Genomic DNA, 23,767 nt, shown 5'->3' on the forward strand with positions numbered 1-23,767 from the left:
ACCACACACGTCCTCGGGTGTCCAACCACACTGGTACTCTTTGAGCTTCGAGCCATAAAATAAAAAGTGACTTGACTCCCAAATGTACACCTAACACAAACACACACCGGGTTGTCTTTGTTGTTGACCACATTTGTCATGAGTGCCAGCCCACAGTGTTATGAAATCATCGGCAGTTGTCTAAGATAAAGGTCTTCCGTTCTCAGTTGCACTTGGAATCTGTTCAGATCATGGATGGACGGACGGGTGGATGGAGATTCAGTTACGTGGAACAATTGAATTCTAATTGTATGTCAAGGTACCATATGAAATTACTGTATTTTCCAGACTATAAGTCACCGTTTTTTTTATAGTTTGGCCAGTGGTGCGATTTATACTCATGTAGAAGAGGAAGCGCCGCATCTTCTACTTCCGGGGTTAGCGGAGTTGTTTATAAGTGACACAGAGGATGAAGATTTAATTGGATTTAGTGATTTGGAGTGACATGGATGGTTTGGTAAACTTGTTGCTATAGTTATTTGAATAACTCTTAATATGTTATGTTAACATACCAAGCACGTTCTCAGTTTGCTGTTTATGTATCGTAACGTTAGCGTACCGTACAATTATTCAGCCTGTTGCCTCTATTCTATTTTAATTTTAAATTGCCTTTCAAGATGACATGTCTGTTCTTGCTGTTGGATTTTATTAAATAAATTTCCCCCAAAAGTGCGATTTATACTCCAGTGCGACTTATATATGTCTTTTTCTTCTTTATTATGTCTGCATTTTATGACTGGTGTGACTTGTACTCTGGAGCGACTTGTAGTCTGGAAAATACGGTAATTGAATAGGCAACAATTTGGTGTGTTTATGTTTAGATATAAATAAGATAAAATGTGAGACTGACAGCGCAGGAAGTTTGTCAACCTATTTTATTTATTTCACACACTTTTTAACACAATCAACACTTCATGCGAAAAGAGTGGCAAATGATTTCCTCCTCATTAGCTTTCACCCAAAAACCAGCAGATCCATTGCTGTTTCAAACACAAGAGCATCTGATCGGATGATGGTTTGCGAACAAAGCAGAGCCATTACAAATGTGACCCCATCTCTGGCATACTTGAGGGAAGTTGATTTTAAATTGGCTCTACATGAACTGTTTCCCATGTTGTCGGGGCATGGACATTTTAAAAAGTCTTTTCAGGGATAGTAAGAGTAAGTCGGATTCCCCCCCCCCCCCCCCCCCCCCCCCAAAAAAGGTTTCTGCTGAGGGTAAAGTTGGTCATTAAGGACTAGTGGATCAGCAGGCACGTTTTACATTGCGCTTGTGTCTGATACAGCTCGGGATACATTTCCTCTCCAACTTGGTGCCGGAGGAGACCGGTGTCGGGGCGGCACATGACTGTTTCCTGTAAAGAACAAGAAACCGGACACAGAGGTTGAGAAATTAGAGAAGCAAGTGTGATTGAATGTTTGTTGTGGTGACATGACACTATTTAATTATTTAATGTACACTCCCTTGCCCACAACAAAACATGTATTACTCATAGATTTGAACGAGGCTAAATAACATGCTTTTTCTCTCGAATATATTGTTATAATCATTTGTTTCAGATGTACTGTAATTATCTTAATATATACACCATAATTCATAATTTAAGATAGAATTCACCGACTTGTATTGATCCGAACCTGGCTGCAGCAGCTTCTCTTTTCCTGACCTGTTTCATCAGCTTCAGCATGTGACAGATCTGCCACAACGTCATGTTTGGAGCGTGGCGAGGCAGGCGTGGTCGTGGGGCATAGCGAGGACCTCGGTAAGTAAAGAGTGACATATAGTTGCCCCGATCGGGACCTTTGCCAAACATGTGCAGGGGCTGAACGCTGCTGTGCGCATAACAAGATGCACACTGTCAACATAGAAAGAAGAAAGGGCAAAGTGTTAAGGGACACAAAATTGTCTTTTTTAACATGATCCAATACATTTTTTGAGCCTAGATGCATGCATGCAAAAAACAACAACAACAACCTGTGCCCTTGGTACATAATTACATATTACTTTAATGTGTTCAATAAAATAATGATAATAATTCAGTCATTTTTTAATAAAAATAAAAAACGTCTTATTTTTTCCCCAACACTTTTTCCTTTTCAGTGTTGCTCTTGGCTGCACTGCCTTAATGCATGTGGACATTAGCTTTAACTTACCAGTCAAAATGTATTGTCATGTTAATTGAACCTGTCCAGGGCCTTCAGAACTAGTAGTTCTAGTCAAAGTAACTTAGTACTATATCAGTAATTATAAGCTGTTTCTTTGTCCAATCAAATTTTAAATTTGCAAGCATAATGGCATTTTCCTATTATCTGATTGATTTGTCAGAGCAAGTCAGTAAGTAAAGTAAAAATCTGCGTGTGTTATCATGTATTTCTAAAAAATTTCGAGTTCTATAACTGTGACCCGATAGTGTAAGAAGTGTTTTACACTAAGTCCCCCCTGAAGGATCAGGTACAAATTGCAACCACAATACAAAACATAATATAATGTCAATCCAAACTGAGGATGAATAATTTTTTTAAAATCACATTACCTCATTATGTGGTAACAAAGTTAAACCACCCTGAAAGCAAGTTATGTAAAATGTACATCAAACGCATGAATGGGCCTCCCTTTTCCATGGACAGTGTGAATGGCAGTAGATTTAATCACCTGCTCCAACAGAAACCTAAACCTCCACTCTTACAGCACTGACATTTGATCATGGTGCTCACAAACAATTGCCCATATGTGAAAAAACACATCGCATGTACATTGGACTGCAAATGATGAAACAACTTATTCGGGTATTAACAAGCGCAAATTGGAAAAAGCATCAAGTCTAACTTCTTAATCATATAAAACGTTTTACATCAGCTCGTATATGTCCGCATACTTACATGGACAAAAGTAGCCATGATGATGATGAAGTTAAGGCCTGATTCAAGAAAATACTGTCATCAGTTTGGGACGGCAGCCTTCTTATAGATACACACATGAACAGGAGAGAAGATCAGCCAATCACCCTTCGAAGCCAAAAGTCCACCTCCTTCTGACATCACCACAGTGACATCGCACACGCGTGTGCACTTCAGGTAGCTTCATGTTACAAACACTGACGCGAACTGATGAAGAGGTCTTTTTGTGGTGAGGTATTTTTAGAAGCAGTTGTAATTTAGGGAATGAGGCAAAAGAAGGAAAGCAGATGAAAGGGGAGCAAAGAAGGTAAAATGTTATGCATGGATGGGACATGACACATGGGACGGAATGTCAAAATGGAGGGAAAAAGATCAGCTGAGATGGACAACACGGAGGAGAGCGCTGAGGGAAGCAAGCGTCACTTGGTGTCTGATGTCATTGCTGAACAAAGTGATGCATCAGGGCGTTACACATTGTCTACGTTACACACATCTATCAAACAATCATTGCGCAAGCACATGGAGGTACTCCCTCAGCAATTTCAGTGTTAACACAGAGAGATGAGTATTCCACATCATTTTATTTTGATAAAGAAATGCGTGCTAGCAAACACATCCACCTGAGAGAAAACGGCATCAACAAATCTGATGATGGAGACTTAATTCCCAGTCTGTAGGTCGCTCTAATTCACCTCCAGGGCCTGGACACAAAGGAGCTTTTTAATTACCCCGGTGACTTCAACCCCAGAGACAGAAGAGATCCACTCAGTGTCCCCAGACCAGGTGTCACCACCGTGGACATCTACTAGCACCCAAGGGCCACTTGACTAGCTCGCATGCCACTTGTAAAAATAGGTCACTGTTTACACGCACGTACGCGCACACGCACACAAATACCAACTGGATCTCCAAGTAAACTACGTGAAGATGCTATTGATCGACTAATAATATTCATCAGAATATTATTTTATTTTGCACCGAAGGAGGATAGCCCTATACAGGTATTTACTTGCAACTGTATGTCTATTTTGGGAATCTCAGCTACATTGGATGGGTAAATGGTTCACAAAATTAGCTGGAAAAAAATCAGGTCTAAATAATAAATCAATTTGATTTTTAAAAATGTTACAATTGCTTTCAAGTTCCAATTTTGCGGACCACCTGCAATAACGCCACGGACCACAAGAGGGCTGCAGACTACCGGTTGCCAATCACTGTTCTACACTGTCCTCCTTGTCTACACTGTCCTACCAATTCTCTATTCTATACTATCCCACTGTTTTACACATGCAGCAAGTTGTTCTTCAATGTACATGGAGGGGTACATATTCATATTAAAAATCGCTTTGAGCGTAATACTCACTTCTTCATCTTTGTACCCCTTAACTGCGTTCGCCAAAATCCGCCGGGAGGTGCTGTTAGACCAATTACCGCACTCAAAACGCCCCAGCAATTGTGGCACGTAAGATGTGCGCTGAAGTAAATAACCATAAACAAAAGCATACAGTATATTCATTCTTATACGCTTGCAGGAACCAGCCATGCATTTTAATCTCCTTTCTTTTTCTATAGGGGACTCGTGGAAACTACTTTCTACACTTCTAGGGTGAAAATAAAGGGGACAAATGCGTAAACAATAAAGTCTACAGAGCGACATTGCGAAAGAAGTTTTTTTCTTCTTCCTGTGCCACCTTCAGGATTCCGATTCACACGTTGTTGTTTTTTCATTTGCATCTATAGGTAATGCCTGGAGGGTGATATTGGGGGAAAGGTCAATTTTGTGTTGGTAGTGTATGTTGAACATCTGACCGCATTTTCCTTAAGTTTCGTCGTTCAATGGCTGATGCCATAAAAACTGAGTCGGAGCTTCCTGTCAAACCCGACGAGCTGTTGTGGAGTGTATGAGTGATACTGGCTGCGCTCGCCTGTGCGACAGGTGTGGTTCGGCGTCACGGTGCATTCATGGACAGTTGGGAAAACTAGGATCACAAAAAGACGCATTTATTTGCTTTGCTGCTAACAGAACTTGTAATATATGTTTGTTTTTTTGCATTTAAAATCAACATATTTTTCAATAGAGGACATGCAATAATTATTTTGATGTAAGTTGACGAGTGGCGCATTTATCGATGTACTGCGGACAGATTTTACGTTTTTCTGAGCCGGCGAACCTCTCCCTGACCCCGCCCCTCAACTTTGTCCTCCCTCCGTACGTTTGTCTTCCAGCGTCTGGGTGTCAACTGCCAAGTTGGACTCACTAAACAACAGGCCCTCGGAGTTATTTTTTTCCTCTAAATACTCCCTGAGATTTTACCCCCCTCCCCCCGGTACAGGTGGATTCTGCATCTGCACTGGAAGATGTCTCCTTCCACATCCCCCAGGTTCTTTACGGAGAGGGAGGTGACCCGACACTGTAATAAGGACTCGTGTTGGGTGCTGCTCGGGTCCCGGGTGTACGACGTGACCGCCTTCTTGCGGATGCACCCAGGAGGGGAAGCGCTGATCCTTAGCAGATCGGGAAAAGACGTGAGCCGGGAGTTGGAGGGACCCCCGCATCGACACTCGGAGAATGCCCGACGGTGGATGGAGCAATACTACATTGGAGAGTTGGACCGACACAGCGGCAAAGACGCAGACGAGCTTCAGGTAAGCAGCAGCTGTCTCAGAGCGAGTTTGGCTGACATGGGTGGCCTCAGGAAAAAAAAAATCGCAGTATAAGCCTGACAGGTGCATGGTACCTTCTCAGCCATGCTCCCCCGAGTAGCTCACAATTAAGCAACGCAATTGACCAACTTTTTCCCTGCGTCCTTAAAGTGCCATACGGACATACAGGTTTTGATGACTATCGAAACCAGTATTTCCCAACCCTTATTGACCCAAGGCGCATATTTTGCGTTAGTTGAAAGAAGAACTCGCGGTGAGACGTGAATATGCAATGCATTTTAATTGACCTCAAGGGAAAGAGCATTTTAATATTTTGCACACTACCAATATGTCGCAGCATGAGTAGTGGATACATTCACCAAGTAAATTTTCAGATCAAGTAAGTGAAATTGAACAATTTACAGCGGCACACCTGATGATCTTCCATCTCATGTCATCACTGCCTTATACCAATTGGTCCAGCCATAAACAAGATGGACTGCATTTACCCAAACAGAAATACCGTATTGGCTCGAATATAAGACAACCCTGATTATAAGACGACTCCCTCTTTTCCAAGACTCAAGTTTGAAAAAATACTTTTTTAACACCACATTTAATTTTTATACAGAAAATAATTACAGTACATGTGAAACAAATACCGTTTTTTTCCGTGTATAGTGCGCCCCCATGTATAATCCGCACCCTAAAAATGGCATGCTGATTAATTAAAAAAATTTTGTACCCATGTATAATGCGCACCCCAGATTTTAGGACAATAAATTCGTTAAATTTTGCGCACTATACACGGAAAAAACGGTAATTATAACAATATATTCGAGAGAGAAAGCATGTGATTTTGCTCATTCAAATCATGCAAACACTGTCTATCACATCTTGATATCTGAACATTTAAATATGTAAACTAAAGTGCAATCACTTCTAGTTTTCGAAATGTAAATAAACCAATCTACTGTGATAAAACAACAAAATTGCAATAACTGCATTAACCATCAAAGTGAAGTCTAACTGTAACTGTAGTCTTGAAACAAATCTGAATAAGGAAAAACATTGCAATAAAATAATGCAAACTGCAAATTTTATTTCTCTTCTTCGTGACAGGGGTTCACTTTAAAAATAAAATAAAAATAAATAAAATAACAAAATAAAAAACAAATATTAATTATAGGTGGCGCACTGGTTAGCACATCACCTCAGTGCAGAGGTGTGGGGTTCGATTGCAGCTCTAGCCTTGCTGCGTGGAGTTTGCATGTTTTCCCGTGCCTGCATGGGTTTTATTAATAGTATAAAATGTAACATGGTGATATACTGTATTTAGTAATATTCATGAATAAAGTGTTAGGTTCAGAAACAGCTGGATATTAGAGTAAAAGCGGTAATGTGAATTCATCCACTCTGAATATTAAGTTTCTGTGGGGAAAAAACAAGTAGTATTCAAATTCATGGTCTTACGTTCTAATTGAAATAGCTGCACAGTGGATTTAGTGGGTTTAAATTAACAATAAGATAGTAAATACACGTTCCTCAGGTTTTTTTTTTCCACTCAGTTTTGAGCAATTTTGCTTTTTATGGGCAATAGTCACAAATGCATTCCAGGAATATTCGCGGTCAACAAGCTAGTAAAAGTAAAATAGGGCAAGCAGGATAACAGGATGCAATAAGACCCGAAAAGCTTGATAAAAGTTGTTACAGATTAGCCAAATGCCTCCTTAAACAACCCTGCCTTATGATCCTTGTATGTTTTTTTAAAATGACATTGACTTTAGACAAATGACTTTAGTGCACATTTCTGTGGGGCATCAGGCATTGTGTACCTACTCTCCTCCTTTTATTGATTGTAGGGGAGGGATGAGATGTTTGTTAATGGAGAAGCACAAGGAGGGATCTGGTATAAAACACGCGTAACGACAATGAGAAGATGGGAGGAGTGCATAGGTGATCGGGTAAACCTGTCGGGTGGGGGATGGTTGTGTGTGTGGGAAGGAGGGGGGGAGGCAGCGGTGTCAATGATTCAGCGGTGGGTGTCAGTGGGAAAGAGATAAAGAACAAAGTAGAGAAAAAAAACTGGTTTGTCTTGTCCCAGTGAGAGGAGGACAAAAAAATAGAAACCCATAGTGTGCTGCTCAGTGTGGCCTTAATAGTATACTGATTGTTTCTTTGGTTGTGTTTCAGAAACAATACCAGGCAATTTGCATATAGAGGGTGGGTGCCGAGTGACTAGGCGATTGTTATCGCTGATGACAATTTAAAAAATGTTTTAAACATTACCAGGCATTCCTTCTCATCGCGTCATATTTCTTATTTTCTCATTGTTTTATTTCTTATTTAATATATTCCCGATGACTTGACTAGAAGTTAGTATTTCCATTCATTTTCCCATTTTGTGACAAATTTAATGAAAAAGATTTGAAGTAGGTCTAGTCTAATGTTGCACTTGCATTTACATGCCGACTTTTCTTTTTGTGGATTTCCCACCCGTTTCATATAATTGCAGCTGCAAGCTTTTAGCTTCGGCTTTTGGTGTCTATGGAGCACACTGCCTCTGTCACTGCAAGTCATGTCATGTCATGTCAATAACGGTTGGACTTTTGAAGTAGGACAAAATACTGTACAGTAGTCATTAGTCATTAAGTGTTAAGTTTTAAACAAGTAGCAATCAGTAGACACAGTCTACGTGACTGTTCAAGGGGCAGTGATTTGTAACCAACCAACTATTTCCCTGACCTGTGACCTGTGCAACTCTATTGGAAAACAATAATACACACTGTGGCAGAGAGGTCAAATTAAACTACTGAGATATGTGCACATCCTCTTATTTGGCTGTGTTCAGAATTAACCAATCACTTTCACTGCTTTATTACAGTATTACGGATAGCAAGGATCATTTTTCATTCGGAAAGGGAGAAGTTTGCGGAAGCACCTCATCCACAGTCACTCACAAATCAAAGAGCGTGGCCAGACACAGTAGTTGAATAAGTGGCTGTTTTATTTTCTTTTAATCAAAGAGCGTGGCCAGACACAGTAATAGAATAAGTGGCTGCTTTATTCTCTCTTCCATCCAATTCACATAGCATCAAAATGACGTACTCAATCCGCCTGTCATCTGCGTATTGCTTCTCTTTTTAAAAAATGTCAACAGACTTCCATACGTGTGGAGCAAACAGACCCCTCCAGCCAGAGTTTTGATTTTTAAAGTCTACACAATATATTGTCTCGATTCAAAATGACAGTTTTTGTGTTCATCACAGCAGCATTTCATGGTTGTGTCAGCTGTGGAATGAAGAATGTCTAGCCCAAGCAGTTCACCTTTTTTGCTGAGTACCCCATAATGTGGCTGAGGAAATAGATTGCTTTCACAATTTTGATTTAAGGATGACAAAGACACATTGAGAATGAGAACCTCCGCAGTGATGAGCTGATGCATAGCTGATGGTACAATGTTGCTCATGACAGTGAGTCACTGAAACATTCCAATATTGGATAAACGTAATTGAGTCGCTCTACAATTGGCAAAGCACTTTATTATTTCACATTTCTTTGGCACACTTTATCGAACTGTTTGTGTGAATGTTTCTTTTTTTCTTATTCAAGAGTCAATTTATTTTAACAGATACTTTCATGAGTTAACTGTGACCTAATTGACATGTAAGTTGAAACCATCAAATGTTATAGTTCTGGTGGATGATGTCAACACTCGATGGAATATTACATGTGTATGTGAATATAGCCACATTTGACTAAGTGTTGCAATAAACACAAAAGAGGAAATCTTACAAATTCAGTATATCACATAACACAGTTTGCGTGCAACCATCATTGACTTTTTTCGTTTTCCAAACTGTTTCCCATATTTTCAAAAAAATATGGAAAATATTGGATGCCTAAAAAGATGTTAGTAAGCAGTCAAAGAGTTGGGTGCACCTAACTTTTTTTTTTTTTTTGTATTATTATTTAGTACAATTTTACAGAGTGATATTTATTTTAAAATCTTTTTTTTTATGGGAGGCTGGAATTGATTAATGGCATTTCCATTCAATTATTTAGAAAGCATTAAAGCTGTTCCTTCTCAGGACTCCCAAATCTTAATTATGGTAAATCTCCTTCTCCTGCTTTGTACAGAAAAATAAGCAAGGTCACTTGGCATGGTCTCTACTCACTGGAAAAAAAAAAATGTGTCAGGGGTGTTGAACAAGTCTCTAGATTGAGTTGATAATTGAACCTGCAAAACTGAACAAATTGACTTTCAGTGCTCATCTGAATGACAGATATTGATATTTTTTCGGTCCGGGATGAAGGCAATTTGGTGGCAATTTTGAGGCTTTTTTTTATTTTATATTATACCACAACCAAGAATGTTTTCCCCCTCCCTATTTAAAATGTTTTCTGTAAATGATCCCTTCTGCCTTTCTGCAACAGAACCATCTCAAGGAGGATCATATGAAACAGGATAGACTGCCTTTATTGTCACTCAAAGAACATATAATCACTGCATGTTATATTCAACAAAATGTGACAAAAGCTCACAGTATCAAATGAATGAAATAAACTGAATAGGTGCATAGAAAATAGTTGACCATGAATACAACAATAAAGTGATTATATTCCACTGTCAGCATAGTTTTAGCAGCATTGTAGCATTAATGATAAATCTTTAGTCCAATCTCATGGGAGAGTAGGGGATTGTGGTTTGTGGCTGTTAGAGGAGGGATTATTTGATGTATGGGTTCAACAGTTGTATGGCCAGGGGGGAGAAACTGACCCTAAACCTGCACACCTTTGCTGTTGATACTGCGGAACCTCCTGACAGAAGTCAGTCGGGAAAATAGTCTGTGGTTAACCTGGGTGGAGTTTAAATTTAAAGAGAGGATGCACATGCAATTTGTACTTTGCACCCCGTATTTTTTAAGTAAAGAGTTTGACATTGGTCTCCATGACGGTGATCATTATCTAAACAGAATCTCAGCACACTCATTACATAGTTATTTCTGGAGAAATGGTTCAATATTGTTTGTTTCCCCACATTGGGCCTCCCACAATGTGTTTTTGTATGCAAGTACCCGAGGGCAGGTTTACAATAAAAAAAGGGGTGCTGTTTACACTGCCAACAACATGACATTTATAATAAACAATGATTGTTTACATTCAGAACCAGAAAGACTTTGTTTGTAATGAAAATAAAACTAGATTGGAAAAGTGTAAACATTTGGTGTTCATCTTTTAATGTAAATTCCTCTTTTGTTACTCTGTCTTTATTAGAGGATATGTGGATGCCTCAAGGATATCTTGCCGTTCCATTAATAGGTGTTAACATGAGCATGACAGCTCAAACTGGAAACATACGCAAAATTACGTTAATATTTAAAGTAGGAATGGACGGAGTGATTTTTTTGTTGACACAGAAGTCGCTACGGCTTTTTCTTGCTATTTCCGGTATATTTTGTCAATCTGCGCCTGTCAGACCGATTTGTTCCGGCCAAAAGTGCGACGCATGAACACACAAGTCATAATCAAACCAATATTATTAGTGCATCTGATCATAACTAATCCAAATTATCGTATTGAGAAAAAATTTATCCATAGAAACACAGTCAATGTCACTTCTGAATGTGACTGTTATATCCGTAGCTAAAGCAAAACATTTTGAAATACCCCCCACCTATTCTAATCAAAGTCAACAGGCCCGTTAATTCTTACTTATTATCCTGTGTGTGGGGTGTGTTAGGAGCGATTTTTGTTTTTTACACCCCCCCCCACCCCCTTCCCGAACTGCTCGGAAAACAGTTGGGGTTGGCAAATGTTAAACAGGTTCAATATTTACAATAAAAAAATCTTATGTGTGTGCACTCTGCGCTGAGTTTAGGCGAGCCATGATTGTCACGCAAAAAGGAACAATAGCCGATTAGGACGTGACCTGAAACTCACGCTGTTGTCAGACACAAATAAAGGAGCACCTGGTTGTGATGAGGATTTGCATAGCGTGTTTTCCATGTTATTCACCACAGAAAAAATGTCAAGGAGAAGGTTTTTGAATCATAATCTGTTCACCAGACAATTTAACAGCTAGTTTGAATACTCTTCTACTCTTCTTTGTATTTTCTGGCAGTCTGGATGGTCTGTTTAACCGTTTTGGCCATCATCTTAAAGGCAAAAAAAAAAAAAGTGCAACAAGTAGGACTGTCTCATTTGGCACGGCAGAGTTGGATTTTGAATAATTTGTTTTACTTGGACATACGCCGGTTGTGAAGTGCTCATGTGCGGCACAAAGCGTTGCTAAGCAATGCTTAAACGACAACCCAAGCTCACTTGCTTTTCAACAATGGAACAGCTCCAAATATACATTCAGTCATGAGCACAGTCCATAGATTGAATTACTTTCATTATTTTTATTCAACGCAGAATGCAAATAGCCTACGTATGCTTCTTCAGAGTAGCCCATGAGATAGCTAAGCGGGTAAAAAAGAATGATCGGTAACTTCTGGCTCCATACGCAAACCAATTTCACATTTAAAGTTTGGCATGAGTCTCGTCTCAGGAAAACACCACAATCCTAGACTTGCAGGCATCCTCAGATTTCAATGGGTCACACCTCTTTTGCGGCGGCGTGGTTATTCACACGGTGACGCAGGTGGATGTGTCGGAAGCAAAGACGAGAGACTTAAGCATGCCTATAAAGTGCATAACATAGATGCCTAAGGAACTGGGTTAAGTGTGAATGAAAGAATTTAGTACCCCTAAATAAGTGATAAGTGTGCAACTCGTGGTGACTGGTTCAGACATCTGCCTCGCAGTTTTGAAGTCGTGTTCAAATCCTGGTTCCAGCTTATGTGGAGCTTGCGTGACTGCCCCATTCTTGAGCGTTCAGAAAACTGATGAGTGGATGATGGATAAGCGAAAGACCAAAATTTATTTTCTAAAGAAATTTTCTTTGTAAAACCTTCATTTGCTACAGAAAGCGGGAACTCTTAATCTTTTGACATTTTCAGTTAACGTCCCTGCACTTTTAAAATGTTTAAACAAAGTTTATTTTCTAAGTTTGAAAAAAAACTTTCAACACATTGCGTGTTATAAAAGTTGCAAACGCAGAGCACGAGTGGACGTAAACCACTCACTGCAATTCTACCTGTAATTACTACTCACCCCTTGACATTCAGAACATTTCTGCAGTCACTGCAGTAAGACAATACAGACCTTGTGAAGCAACCAGAATTACAAATGGGTGACTGTGGATGCCTGAACAAATGACATCGTATGGAAAAGCCCTGCGAGCACGTTATCAGACCAATTCCAGTAAATCACAAAAGAGATTTATTTTTTATACAAATGTATTCATCACAAAAACGAGATCATCAACAGATGAAACAGTATAATAAATTTGCAACGTAGGAGCATGGGGCCGAGCATTGAGGTGATCATGGTGGGTGTTAATATATTATGTGTATGGAATGTTGGCAGGCGAGCAAGTCATTGAGTGGAATGCAGACTCCCATCTGCGTAGACTTCTTGTCAATGATGCAATTGTCCTCTGCCATAATACAATGACAAGAGAAACTGCCGGGTCTGGTGATATCTGAAAGAATTTAGTGATTTTCATCAATCAACAGCCAAACATTTATTGGTAGCATTAGTTGCCACTGGAATTGTAGATTAGATTTTAACCATAATCACTGCACATATAGGTAGAGCAGGGAGGGCAAAAATGGAAGATGATTGGTTGTCGCAACCCCTGTGAAGGGGAAGAAGCTTGCAGATTAGATCACGTCTTCAACATTCATATTATTCCCAACAGTATGAATTGTCTCTTGCAATTTTGAAGAGCAGCTCTGAGTTTGCTCCATGGTGATACATTACCCAAGGTATTGTTTTCCTTTGGTACCATAGAGACTGCCGACATGACACTTAGCTCTCCGGTGAAGGCCTCAGATGGCTTTACTTCTCGCCACAGTTAACACCTGATCAAGCTCGAGAGAGAGACTAGGAGATTTAGGATTTTTATTTATTTGAAATGTGTAATTCCTGTGAGTATTGGCTTCACGATCCAATCCTTTTTCCGACATTGTACAGACTGGATAACACAAATAAGTCCATGGTTTTACAATTTGAACAATTTTCTTTTCCTTTAACTTTTATAGTCCTGTTCAATTTTCTTTCTTAAATCCTGGAGATGAGCAACTTTATTTGATGTAATGGAATTGGTTGAAATGACGATCTAAAATGAGAGGCTTGATGGTAACGGCTCTGGTAATTTGACACTGCTTGCTGAAATTGGCTAGCTACAGACAGCCTCTGATTCTTGTGTGTGTGTACACATGCAAACACACGCAGGCAGGCTGTGAATCTGGAATACCGGTCATTCAGGTCAGATTGGTTCTTTCAGGTATGTGACATAAGCACTTTTATTATCTTTCACTCACGTGCACACCAAATCACATGTTTTTTTGACTGCCCACGTTTGGGTAATTGTTACACAGGTCAGATGACCAAAAGGACATCAGATCATAAAAAATAACAATGTAAAGAAAAAAGAATTGTCATGCTATCATTGTTTACTGTCCCCACTGTATATGTTCAGTCAGAGGATTAAATAAAGCAAGCAAACGTGTGCGCTTGGTGTTGAAAAATAATCAGGGATGGCTGGTGATATTTGAAAATAACATTTAGTCTATGACCGCCTCTTTGATGTTTTATTCCATCGAAATATGCTTTAAATTTCATGTGTTCGGATTAATGTGTGAGATCCGTTCAGTCAGAAGATTAAATAAAGCAATAGGTCAGCAGGTCAAAAGCCACAGACAATGCAGGCTTTTGTAAAGTGGAAAAGTGCAAAGCAGGTTGTAACATTTGGCTAATAGAGGAACTTTGAGGTGATGAAGTAATGTTAGCTGGCTTCAATTAAATGCCTTCAGCAATGGCAATTGATTACTAATATTACTAATAGTGACACAAAGCAATCGCCACATGCTTGCTTGCATACTAGCACTCAAGCATCTTGTTCTAATACTGACAGATTTTATATATATTTATATATATACGATATGTTTTGAAAGGCTACATACGTATTAGTTTGAATTGAAATAGATAAATATAAATTTGCGTGATAAACATTGTAAAGACCAATGGAATACAAAACATTGATGTAATTATTTGATATCTGTAAACCATAAACAATGATGGCGTTATTCATGTATACCTTGACGCAAAATCCTCTTGTAATTATTGAGTGAGCAGTATTCAGACAAATCTGACGTTCTCTCAATCCCGTTTCATTCCTGTCTTAACTCTGAAATCTGCAACGTTTCTAAAAACAACGACGTGCAAGTGAGTCACATTCATTCATGAATGAGGGAACAGTCCTATGGTTGTGTGTAGTAATCGGCAGAGAAGACATTGTTCTCACAATGCTCAAAACTAGCATACGTCACATTTAAAATACATCCTCGGAAAAGAGTGAGGATAAGCAGTTTTTGCATGAAGTACGGGCACGGTGTATCTTAAGGTGTTTATACAACTCAGTGTGAGGAAGGGATCATTTTAAAAGAATTGCTTGAAATGTGATCGTTTCCAAACATAATCAAAATCTTACCAATGAGATTTCCTCACCCATTTTCATGAGGTGTGGTAATGTGTATCAGGAACAAACAAAATAATTATTCTGAATTATAAATTGGAATTTTAGACTTTTTTTTTTAATGTCATTCAAATTGAATCCACTATGACATGACCTTTTCCACTTTGCTGTTTACATGGGTGAGGGTTAGCCACATTAATCAGAACAGCGGTTTCACAGACGTAGGCTAGATCAATGTAAACAACATGACATGATTTATCAAGATGGCGTTCATGTTAATAGCAATATTTGTTTTAACACGTATTAAAAACCACTTAATTAAAAAAAACTAGCTACAAGTAGTTGAAAACGAGTTGGCCTGTGAAGAGGGAGCAACAGCAATGTCGAAAGACTCGTATTAATTTATACAAACATAGTTGCTCCATCAGAGCACAGACACGGCACACACAGCTTGGTAATTTTTCCATGACACATAAGGCAGAGCTCATTAACGTCATGACACATTGATACAAAACATTCAGTAGATAACAAGACATTCAGGTGATAACAGAACAAATGTCTGCATGATGAGGTAATGTTTTTCTTTCTTTTCCCCTTCTTTTTCTTCCCTTCCGTGTTCCTGCTTGTGTAAAACCTTCTGATCTGGAGTCTAACCTTGTTGTTTCATCTGCTGGAGTGCATTATGTACTGACTGCCATAAAACAACCCAAGATCTTGCAAATAAAGAACCAACTATTACTCCACATCTTTGTTTTCCTTGCTCAACGACGGACATCCTTGAACAAAACCTGTCATAGACAAGCTCGGGGACGACGCTGCCTAGTTAAGGTTTTATATCAATACTAGTGTTTTGTTTTAACTTGCTACAGAATTTCAATTGGTCATGTTTTGATTTTAGAATAGTCCTGGTCGGCTGATTGAGCACTATAAATTGCCCGTCGTTGGTATTGTAAGTGCGGCTGGTTGTTCGTCTATGTGTGCCCCGCAATTGGCTGGCAAACCCGTGACCTTTGTGAGGATAAGGGTTCAGAAAATGGATGGATGGATGATTTTTTCCATTGCAGTCACACGAATAAGTAATTTATTAATGAGGCACCTTCAAGGTGTGCAACTGTGATGGCAATGTGAGGTAGAAGAAAAGGTAACGAATCCTGCTCAATTACTGAAACATTTGTGGCTATGTTTTATTTTTTAAATGGCAGAACCTTTTGCTCCGTGCTTGCATACTGTATTCTTTCAGACAGCAAGCTAACCGTGCGCTATGGTGGCCGAGTAGTGAGCGTAAATATAACCATTTTCGAATTGATTTGATGGAATTTCGATTAGGAATTGCGATTCTTTGTAGAATCAATTTTTGTCTGCACCCCTAATTGTCACAATGGTGTTGATGGCAAAACTCATGTCATTTGTCACTTGTATAGCTTAAAAGAAAATAATAAGAGCCCCGATATAATGTTGTATTAAGCATAACAAGAAGATAAAAAATATGGTATTGATGATAAAAAAAAGTTGATAGTGCAAAATTGGTTGTGCAGATGTTCAGTTAATATTCGTACTTGATATACTGTTTAATTTTCCTTTTGATAAAATGGACTGCTCAGAATTCTCTGCTCCAAAGCCCTCGGTGGCCCACTGCAGTGTCAGCATTGTGATGGTACGAGGCCTCATAATCACTACCCTCTTCTACAGTAACTAGCTCCTTTGTTTTCTTTTAGATTTCTACTTCTCAGACACAAAAAAGCCAGTGTTGTTGCTGCCTCCACCCCCTCCATAAGTCCTTCTCATTGACCTTCTTCTTGCCAGTAACATTATCATCCAATATTAGCCTTTGTATTTTTTCACCTCAAGTTTGAAACATAAGTCTACTGTACGATGTTGAGTGAACCGGTATGCGGTGTACTTTTCTTAGTCACTTATTAACCAAACATTAACCAAACACAAGCACACGTACGCACACGCACACACGCACACACGGAGGAATGCAGTCAAGGTTAAAAAAAGAATTGATAGGTAAGGACAGAGTAAGAAACATAATAGAATGATTGCCCTCGTTTCCAATGTGACAATGGCCCACTCGTTTGCGGGGTTTCACTTGTTGCCTCACAACTCAAGAGTGTGCATAAGCACTCTTTAGATGCCAACCAACAATTAGTTACTGAACTGCATCCACTTTTTTGTCCAACGACACACACTTGATACACTGTCTAGGACATGGGTGGGCAAACCTTTTGATTTGTGGGCTGAACTGGGTTGTAAATTTTGACCGGGGGGGCCCAACCAGTATGTAGTGTTTGTGTGAAGTAATATAAACATGTAAAGGTCATTGCATAAAGGGTTTTGGCCTTTAGTAGGTAGTAAAGCATGGAGATTCAAAAGAAGCTTTTTGAAAACAAATGCATTTATTAAGAGCATTTAAAAAAATATTTCACCAAAAAACTACCATCACTAATTCTCATTCAATACGACACTGTTTTTATGTATAAAAGTTTCCATCACTTCAGTGCCTGCAGGTCAGATTTATGAAAGATATTTGTCTCATGAGGCAAAATCACAATAAGCGGCAAACATTCTGACCAAATACATCATCTTGAAGAATCAGTGAGAGAATACATCTAAATAAAGTAAGAAAGAAACCAAAACAGCGATGGATATCTGAGAATCAGAGCAGATCTTTAAGTCACCTGATGACACCTGATGACAGAGGTGAGGAAACAGGAAATACTTCCTTGCCATGGAAGTATATCACAAGTTTTCAGATCATAGCAACGCTACTAATTTTGTTATTTAGACTATTGGCCAGCGTGAAATTATTGGCAAACATCGAAGGTGTGATGTTTAGTTGAGGTTAACTTTGTGTTTTATCTGGAAAACTAATCTGAATGTACTTTTGCAAGAAGAATGTTGTTTGTAGATGTATTCTACTGTTTTTGTTAAACCACAGAAAGCCATGCTTATCATGCCATATAAATGCACGAACGGAAGAAACTCATGGTAAGCAAATCAGTCTTATCAGGGTTTGTGCATCCACTCCATAGTAAGATAAGTCAGTCAGTGGATAAGTCAGAATACCAAAAGTTTTAAACTCTGTCCGACCTTTAATTCTTCATTTGAATCGTTACCTCTCCACGAGTTTTGGTACAGTGACAATGGAAACTTAGGCTAAACTACATTCTCCCTGCAGGGCATGATTAGCTGTTGGCTTTTTATGTGAGCAGAATTTTTTTCCTTTTTCTTTATTTTCTCTAGAATCTGCGTGAGAGAAGGAACTCCAGTAAACAGACAGAAGAAAAAAATGCCGTGGCAACAGAGAAAGATGACGGCCAGAATCATCCACTCAACCTCTGCAGCTCTGTGGACTTGGAAAACGTATGAAAGCTGCGTTCTCTTTTTCACCCTTCATTATGTCCCGTTAATAGATGACTCTTGTCCTGATCAATGGCTCACATAAAAATGAACAAAAAAAGTACAATATTATACTGTGTCAAAACTTCACCTTCCAACTGACGTCATTAAAATAACAGCACCAGCCTGCATGAAGTTGTACAAAGGGGCCAGTGACAGAGTGCATTTAAGTGAACAAAGGGTAACTGCTCATCAGGTCATTTACCTTGCCTTTCTCCATAACTGTCCCCTTTTTTTTTTTTTTTGGTCATCTCTAGAGTGTTTGGCTCTCTCTCTCTCTCTCTTCAATCTCTCTCTCTCTTCAATCTGTTCTCGCAAATTACTTCCTCCAGTTATCTTACTAATTTTCTGCCATATCATTTTCAATTTTTCTTTATTCATTGTAATTTCATAGAAGTAATTTTCTTTATTTCTTAATGATGTAAATTTGTGCCTATCAGTTAGTTTAGACTTAAATTCTATTTTCGAGCTTTAATCATTCAGAGAATACATAGTTTCATTCAATAGCCTTATTTCTGTTTTAAGACATTTTTGTAAAGTCTCATAAATTATCTGTGAAATACTTTTTACTGACTGGTGTAACCCAAATAATCAGATTTCTTCAGATCATCCCACTTAATAACTTTGTAGAGCATTTGAAAAATCTTCCATTTTATTCTTTAGTATCTTAGTGCATTCCATACAGCATACTCCTCTCATGCTTTACATAGCATAACTGAAATCAAGTAATGGTCAATTATACGGTTACGGGTTTTAATTTTTGTCTGACATGTGGGGACAAGCGGTACAGAAAGTGGATGGATGTTACAAAAATTTTAATTGATTTTAGGAATCGGCAAATCTGGTTATTATTTCTCCGATTAACACCCCCAGTTACCTCTTCAAGTTGCTTTTGTCTTCAAACCTGCTGGTTTCTTTCTGTTTTATACAATATTGGACATGGAACCCAGCATAGTTATCATTGTTCTTATGCACCAACGCTGGCATTTCTGTCATTCAGCATAATTATTTACCAGTGGTTACTGAAATACTCAGGAGTACAATAACGTTCGTGCCGGAGGGGAGAAGGCAACGCTCCCTAGTTTTCTTTTTCCTGGAACAGTGACATTTTCTGCATCCAGTAAGAGTAGATCATTTCTTGCCTTTGATGACCAAATGTTCTTCCTTGTGGAATATACAGGTACAACAGATCAAAATCGGGCTCATTTGACAGTGAGCTAAATGAAGTCACGTAACAGCTTGGAAAGCCTAACCTTGTCAAATACAAATCAAACATTCGACCTTTAATCTTACAAAAGAAGCTGTTTCACTTATGAAAACACTCACATATGCAGTGTGACGTAAAGAAAACCGGTTTGTCAGGTCATTAGGGATGAGACTTGCTTTAGCTCGTCCACTCTTTTTTTCAAATAAGCTGTGCTATCACAACAGAGGGGTCTAATCTTTCTATATATTTCTTTTATTCAAACAAGATAGTTGAATCAAGAAGCTATTGCCAAAGGCCACTCCTCTTCTGGACATCATGTTTTCAATGACCTATGTGTCATTTGAACGACAAATCATCTTGGATGGATGGATGGATGGATGGATGGATGGATGGATGGATGGATGGATGGATGGATGGATGGATGGATGGATGGATGGATGGATGGATGGAGTTTGGACAACCCCACTTCTTACTCCACACACAAAGTCGTTGAGTTGGTCCTGAAACAATTCCTAATGTTTTGTTGCCATCTGTTGGCGATTTAGTGAAATCACTTCCTCTCGTCATGGTCTGTTCTTGTCAGGATTTGGTGGACTGGAGGAAGCCCTTGGCGTGGCAGGTAGGCCACTTAGGAGAGAAATATGATGCCTGGGTACATCAACCAGTTGACAGACCCATCAGACTCTTTGGAAACTCTTTCCTTGAGGCCAGCACCAAGACTTCCTGGTAAGACAGGCCGCGCCTACTTTCAAATAATTAAGGATATGTTAATAAATAAGACTTCAGTTTTCTCTTTTTTTTTTTTTTCAATTTTAGATGATAAATACTCTGATTCACGCTTTCTCTGTCATAACAGGTACTGGGTGCCCGTGGTTTGGCTTCCTCTTGTATTTTATTTTAGTTGGTCCTGTTACACCAACCTGGCAAAGGGTACCACCAAAATACCTATCACCTCAGGTAACACAAGTTTATTCAAAATTCACAAATGCCACTCATTCTCTAACATTGACATGTGACCTGAGGTACATGTTCATCCTCCGTTTTAATATTGTGTGCCTGTGTCCACAGACTTCTCTGTCATGCTCCATAAGTACACTTTCCCACTGCTCTTCATGATGGGCTGGTTCTTGTGGTCATTCATGGAGTACTGCATTCATCGCTTTGTCTTTCACATGAAACCACCAGCTCATAACTACTACCTCATCACGCTACACTTTCTCCTCCATGGACAGCATCACAAGGTACAAACAAATTGCGGCATCAAAAGTTAAAATGGGAATCTCGCATGATATTTCGGTAGTATTAATCACATGTAGGTACCGTAAATACCCATGAATAACAAGCACCTAATCTTTTATGACCCATCTCTTCAGTCTCCATTCGACGGCTCTCGGCTGGTCTTTCCACCCGGGTTGGCCTCCTTTGTGGTTGTAACTTTCTACACAATCCTCAATAACCTGCTGCCAGAAATGGTGGCCATGTCCATGTTTGTTGGGGGACTGTGTGGCTACGTCATCTACGATATGATCCACTACTACCTTCACTATGGGTCGCCCAAGAAAGGCTCGTACATGTACAGCTTGAAGGCCTACCACGTCAAACACCACTTTGAGCACCAGAGAGCTGGTAGGCGCCACACAACCCGACTTCAGTGGACTTGCCTGCTTTCAGTTTGATTTGTTCCCTAAGTATGGTATGCGGGCTCCCTCTAGTGGTAACCAATAGAATCACTGACCAATTACGGTTTAGCTTTTAAGTAACATTTTCATTCAGTCTTTTTATTCATGAAAATTTATTTAGGTACATTTTCTAATGACCAGTTTATGCTAAACACGTTTTAATGTATCATTAAGTAGGTATTATTTATTTAAATGCAGTTTTAAGGTTCAAGAAGTTGATAATGTGACAGTGGCTTATTTACAATATTAAAAACACATCCTTAAAATTCTGCTGAATTTTTCATGTGTGGATGATGGTCTTTAGTTGAAGAGTTAATTTGATTTTCAAGTGATACTTGGTGTAAAGAGTTTTAGAACAACTGTTTTAATCCAAATGTTTATCTTTCCAGGTTTTGGAATCAGCACCGCATTCTGGGACCACCCCTTCAACACAGTCATCCCTGCTGAGAAATTCTAATCTCGAAGGTCTCCTTGAGAAGGCCAAAGTACTGATCAAGCACCTTCCTATTAGGTCTTAAACAAACCAGACACCCAGTTCAGCCAAAATGGAGGCTACGGCTTTGCTTACGCAGCTCATCCATTCATCTTCTCAATATTTTATCTTGCCTTTACATCCTGTCAGCATCCCATTCCTATTTCATGTGTGTATGTGTGTGTGTGTGAGTGTTGATGTGTGCTTTTCCTCACTGTCGCAAGGGATCACTGCCCAAACCAAGTCACATGCCATTGCTGCTCTTCTAACCACACTGACCTTCCCATGTCAGATCACTTGCGAGTTAGACCACCATGAGACGTATCTGGGAGCTGATTGAAACGCATTACTCTGACACGTCAAGTCTTGCGGACGTCATCCAATCATAAATTACCAAGCGGGACTACAATAAGAACAACAAAGAATCATAGGCTCTCATTTTCTTCTCATCCTCAATACACGCGGTTCCCAAAAATCATCCTTCAGAGTGAGCAAAGGGAGTAAGGAAGTGAAAGGCGGTGCGTGAACGTGGGACATGGAACGTGGTGGCGAAGGGCAGGAGGCAAACAAAGTATGTGTAACCTGGGATGTTCTCCCAATGGTTGAAGATTTGTCCATCAGTTTGGATCAAATGCAAGTAAAATGATTCTCTTGAGTAAAAATCTTATTGATAGTGTGGCCTCAATGGATATGCACTGTATTTTTCTAAGTCTTAACCCCCCCCCTCCATTTTCTTTCTTCTTTTGTTAATAATGAAGCTACTACAATGTAAAAAAATATATAAAAATATGTTTTGCAAGATGCTTTGTCCAGCAGATTCTTAGATAGTTCCAGTTGCGCATCATCCTGTTGAGAGCAGCGGTTTTTCCACAAATTTAGAAAACAATGGATGATGTCAATATACGTGCCCGAGCAAGAATGACGTGAGGGAATGAGGTCAGCTTGTCAGTCTTCCAGCTGTGCGGGACTTTGGGGTCAAAGCTGTCTCTTTGCATCTTTTTTTTTTTTACATGTCGAATTTGGTCATTTGAGAACAAACTCTGCATTGAGCGACTGCTTGCAATGACTCCACAGTTCCCAGGAGGATGGCGATGGACCGACCATCTGACTGGGCAGCAGGAAGTGTTGATAGCTGGCGGAGCCTCAAGCGTTCCCTCTGGGCACTGTTGATAACCAATGCAGAACAAACCATTGACGCATAATATATTTTAAATTCAGAGAAAATACACTGGAAGGAAATCCACTAGTTTGCAGAATGACTCACATTTTACAGAATAGATGCATAACATGGAAAATCACATGCATATTTTCTTCCTGCTTTTTTCAAGTTTTACTATTTTAAGGATGAAAAATGTAAATATTTGTGGAATAACAGCTTTTGCACTCTAAACCTATTCAGTGCAGCAATAACTATCAAATCTGTGAAAATGAGGTGGCTAAAACACAATTCATCCAACCTGTGTTCACAGAGTTGATTATATTTTCTTCATTTGTATTGGTATTGTAATAGCAATTTTAAAATGTTCATGACAAAACCCTTTATGGATTTCAAACACAATGTCATGATGATGAGTGTACCAATGGAGGTTGTGCACATGTCTGTTGGAATAAAGTATACACAAATCTTTACATTTATTTGATCAAGATGAAAACAACAACTAGCCAGCTTGATTCAGGCACTGGATATTGTGCTAAATATTTACAAAATGATGCATAGTATGTGCGAAAAGGAGAAGCAAAGTACAATTTAAAATGACACTTTTGAAGCACCCAAAGTTGAACAAGGAATAAAACACCAGACTAGTTTTAACGTAAATGTTTATTAAAAATAATATTAAAAG

The 23,767-nt window shown here is 39.1% G+C and overlaps 1 protein-coding gene across 1 annotated transcript; it reads left to right on the forward strand.

The window, feature by feature from the left end:
- Window positions 1-5,141: 5,141 nt before the first annotated feature.
- Window positions 5,142-23,555, forward strand: fa2h (fatty acid 2-hydroxylase). The gene is made up of 7 exons (XM_061284252.1): window positions 5,142-5,583; window positions 18,413-18,532; window positions 20,359-20,501; window positions 20,632-20,732; window positions 20,844-21,016; window positions 21,149-21,401; window positions 21,844-23,555. Exons 1-7 carry the CDS (start codon window positions 5,296-5,298, stop codon window positions 21,909-21,911), a joined length of 1,146 nt encoding a protein of 381 aa, XP_061140236.1. The 5' UTR covers window positions 5,142-5,295; the 3' UTR covers window positions 21,912-23,555.
- Window positions 23,556-23,767: the final 212 nt, after the last annotated feature.

This window comes from Syngnathus typhle, linkage group LG7 (assembly GCF_033458585.1).
Source record: "Syngnathus typhle isolate RoL2023-S1 ecotype Sweden linkage group LG7, RoL_Styp_1.0, whole genome shotgun sequence".
Classification (NCBI taxonomy): domain Eukaryota; kingdom Metazoa; phylum Chordata; class Actinopteri; order Syngnathiformes; family Syngnathidae; genus Syngnathus; species Syngnathus typhle.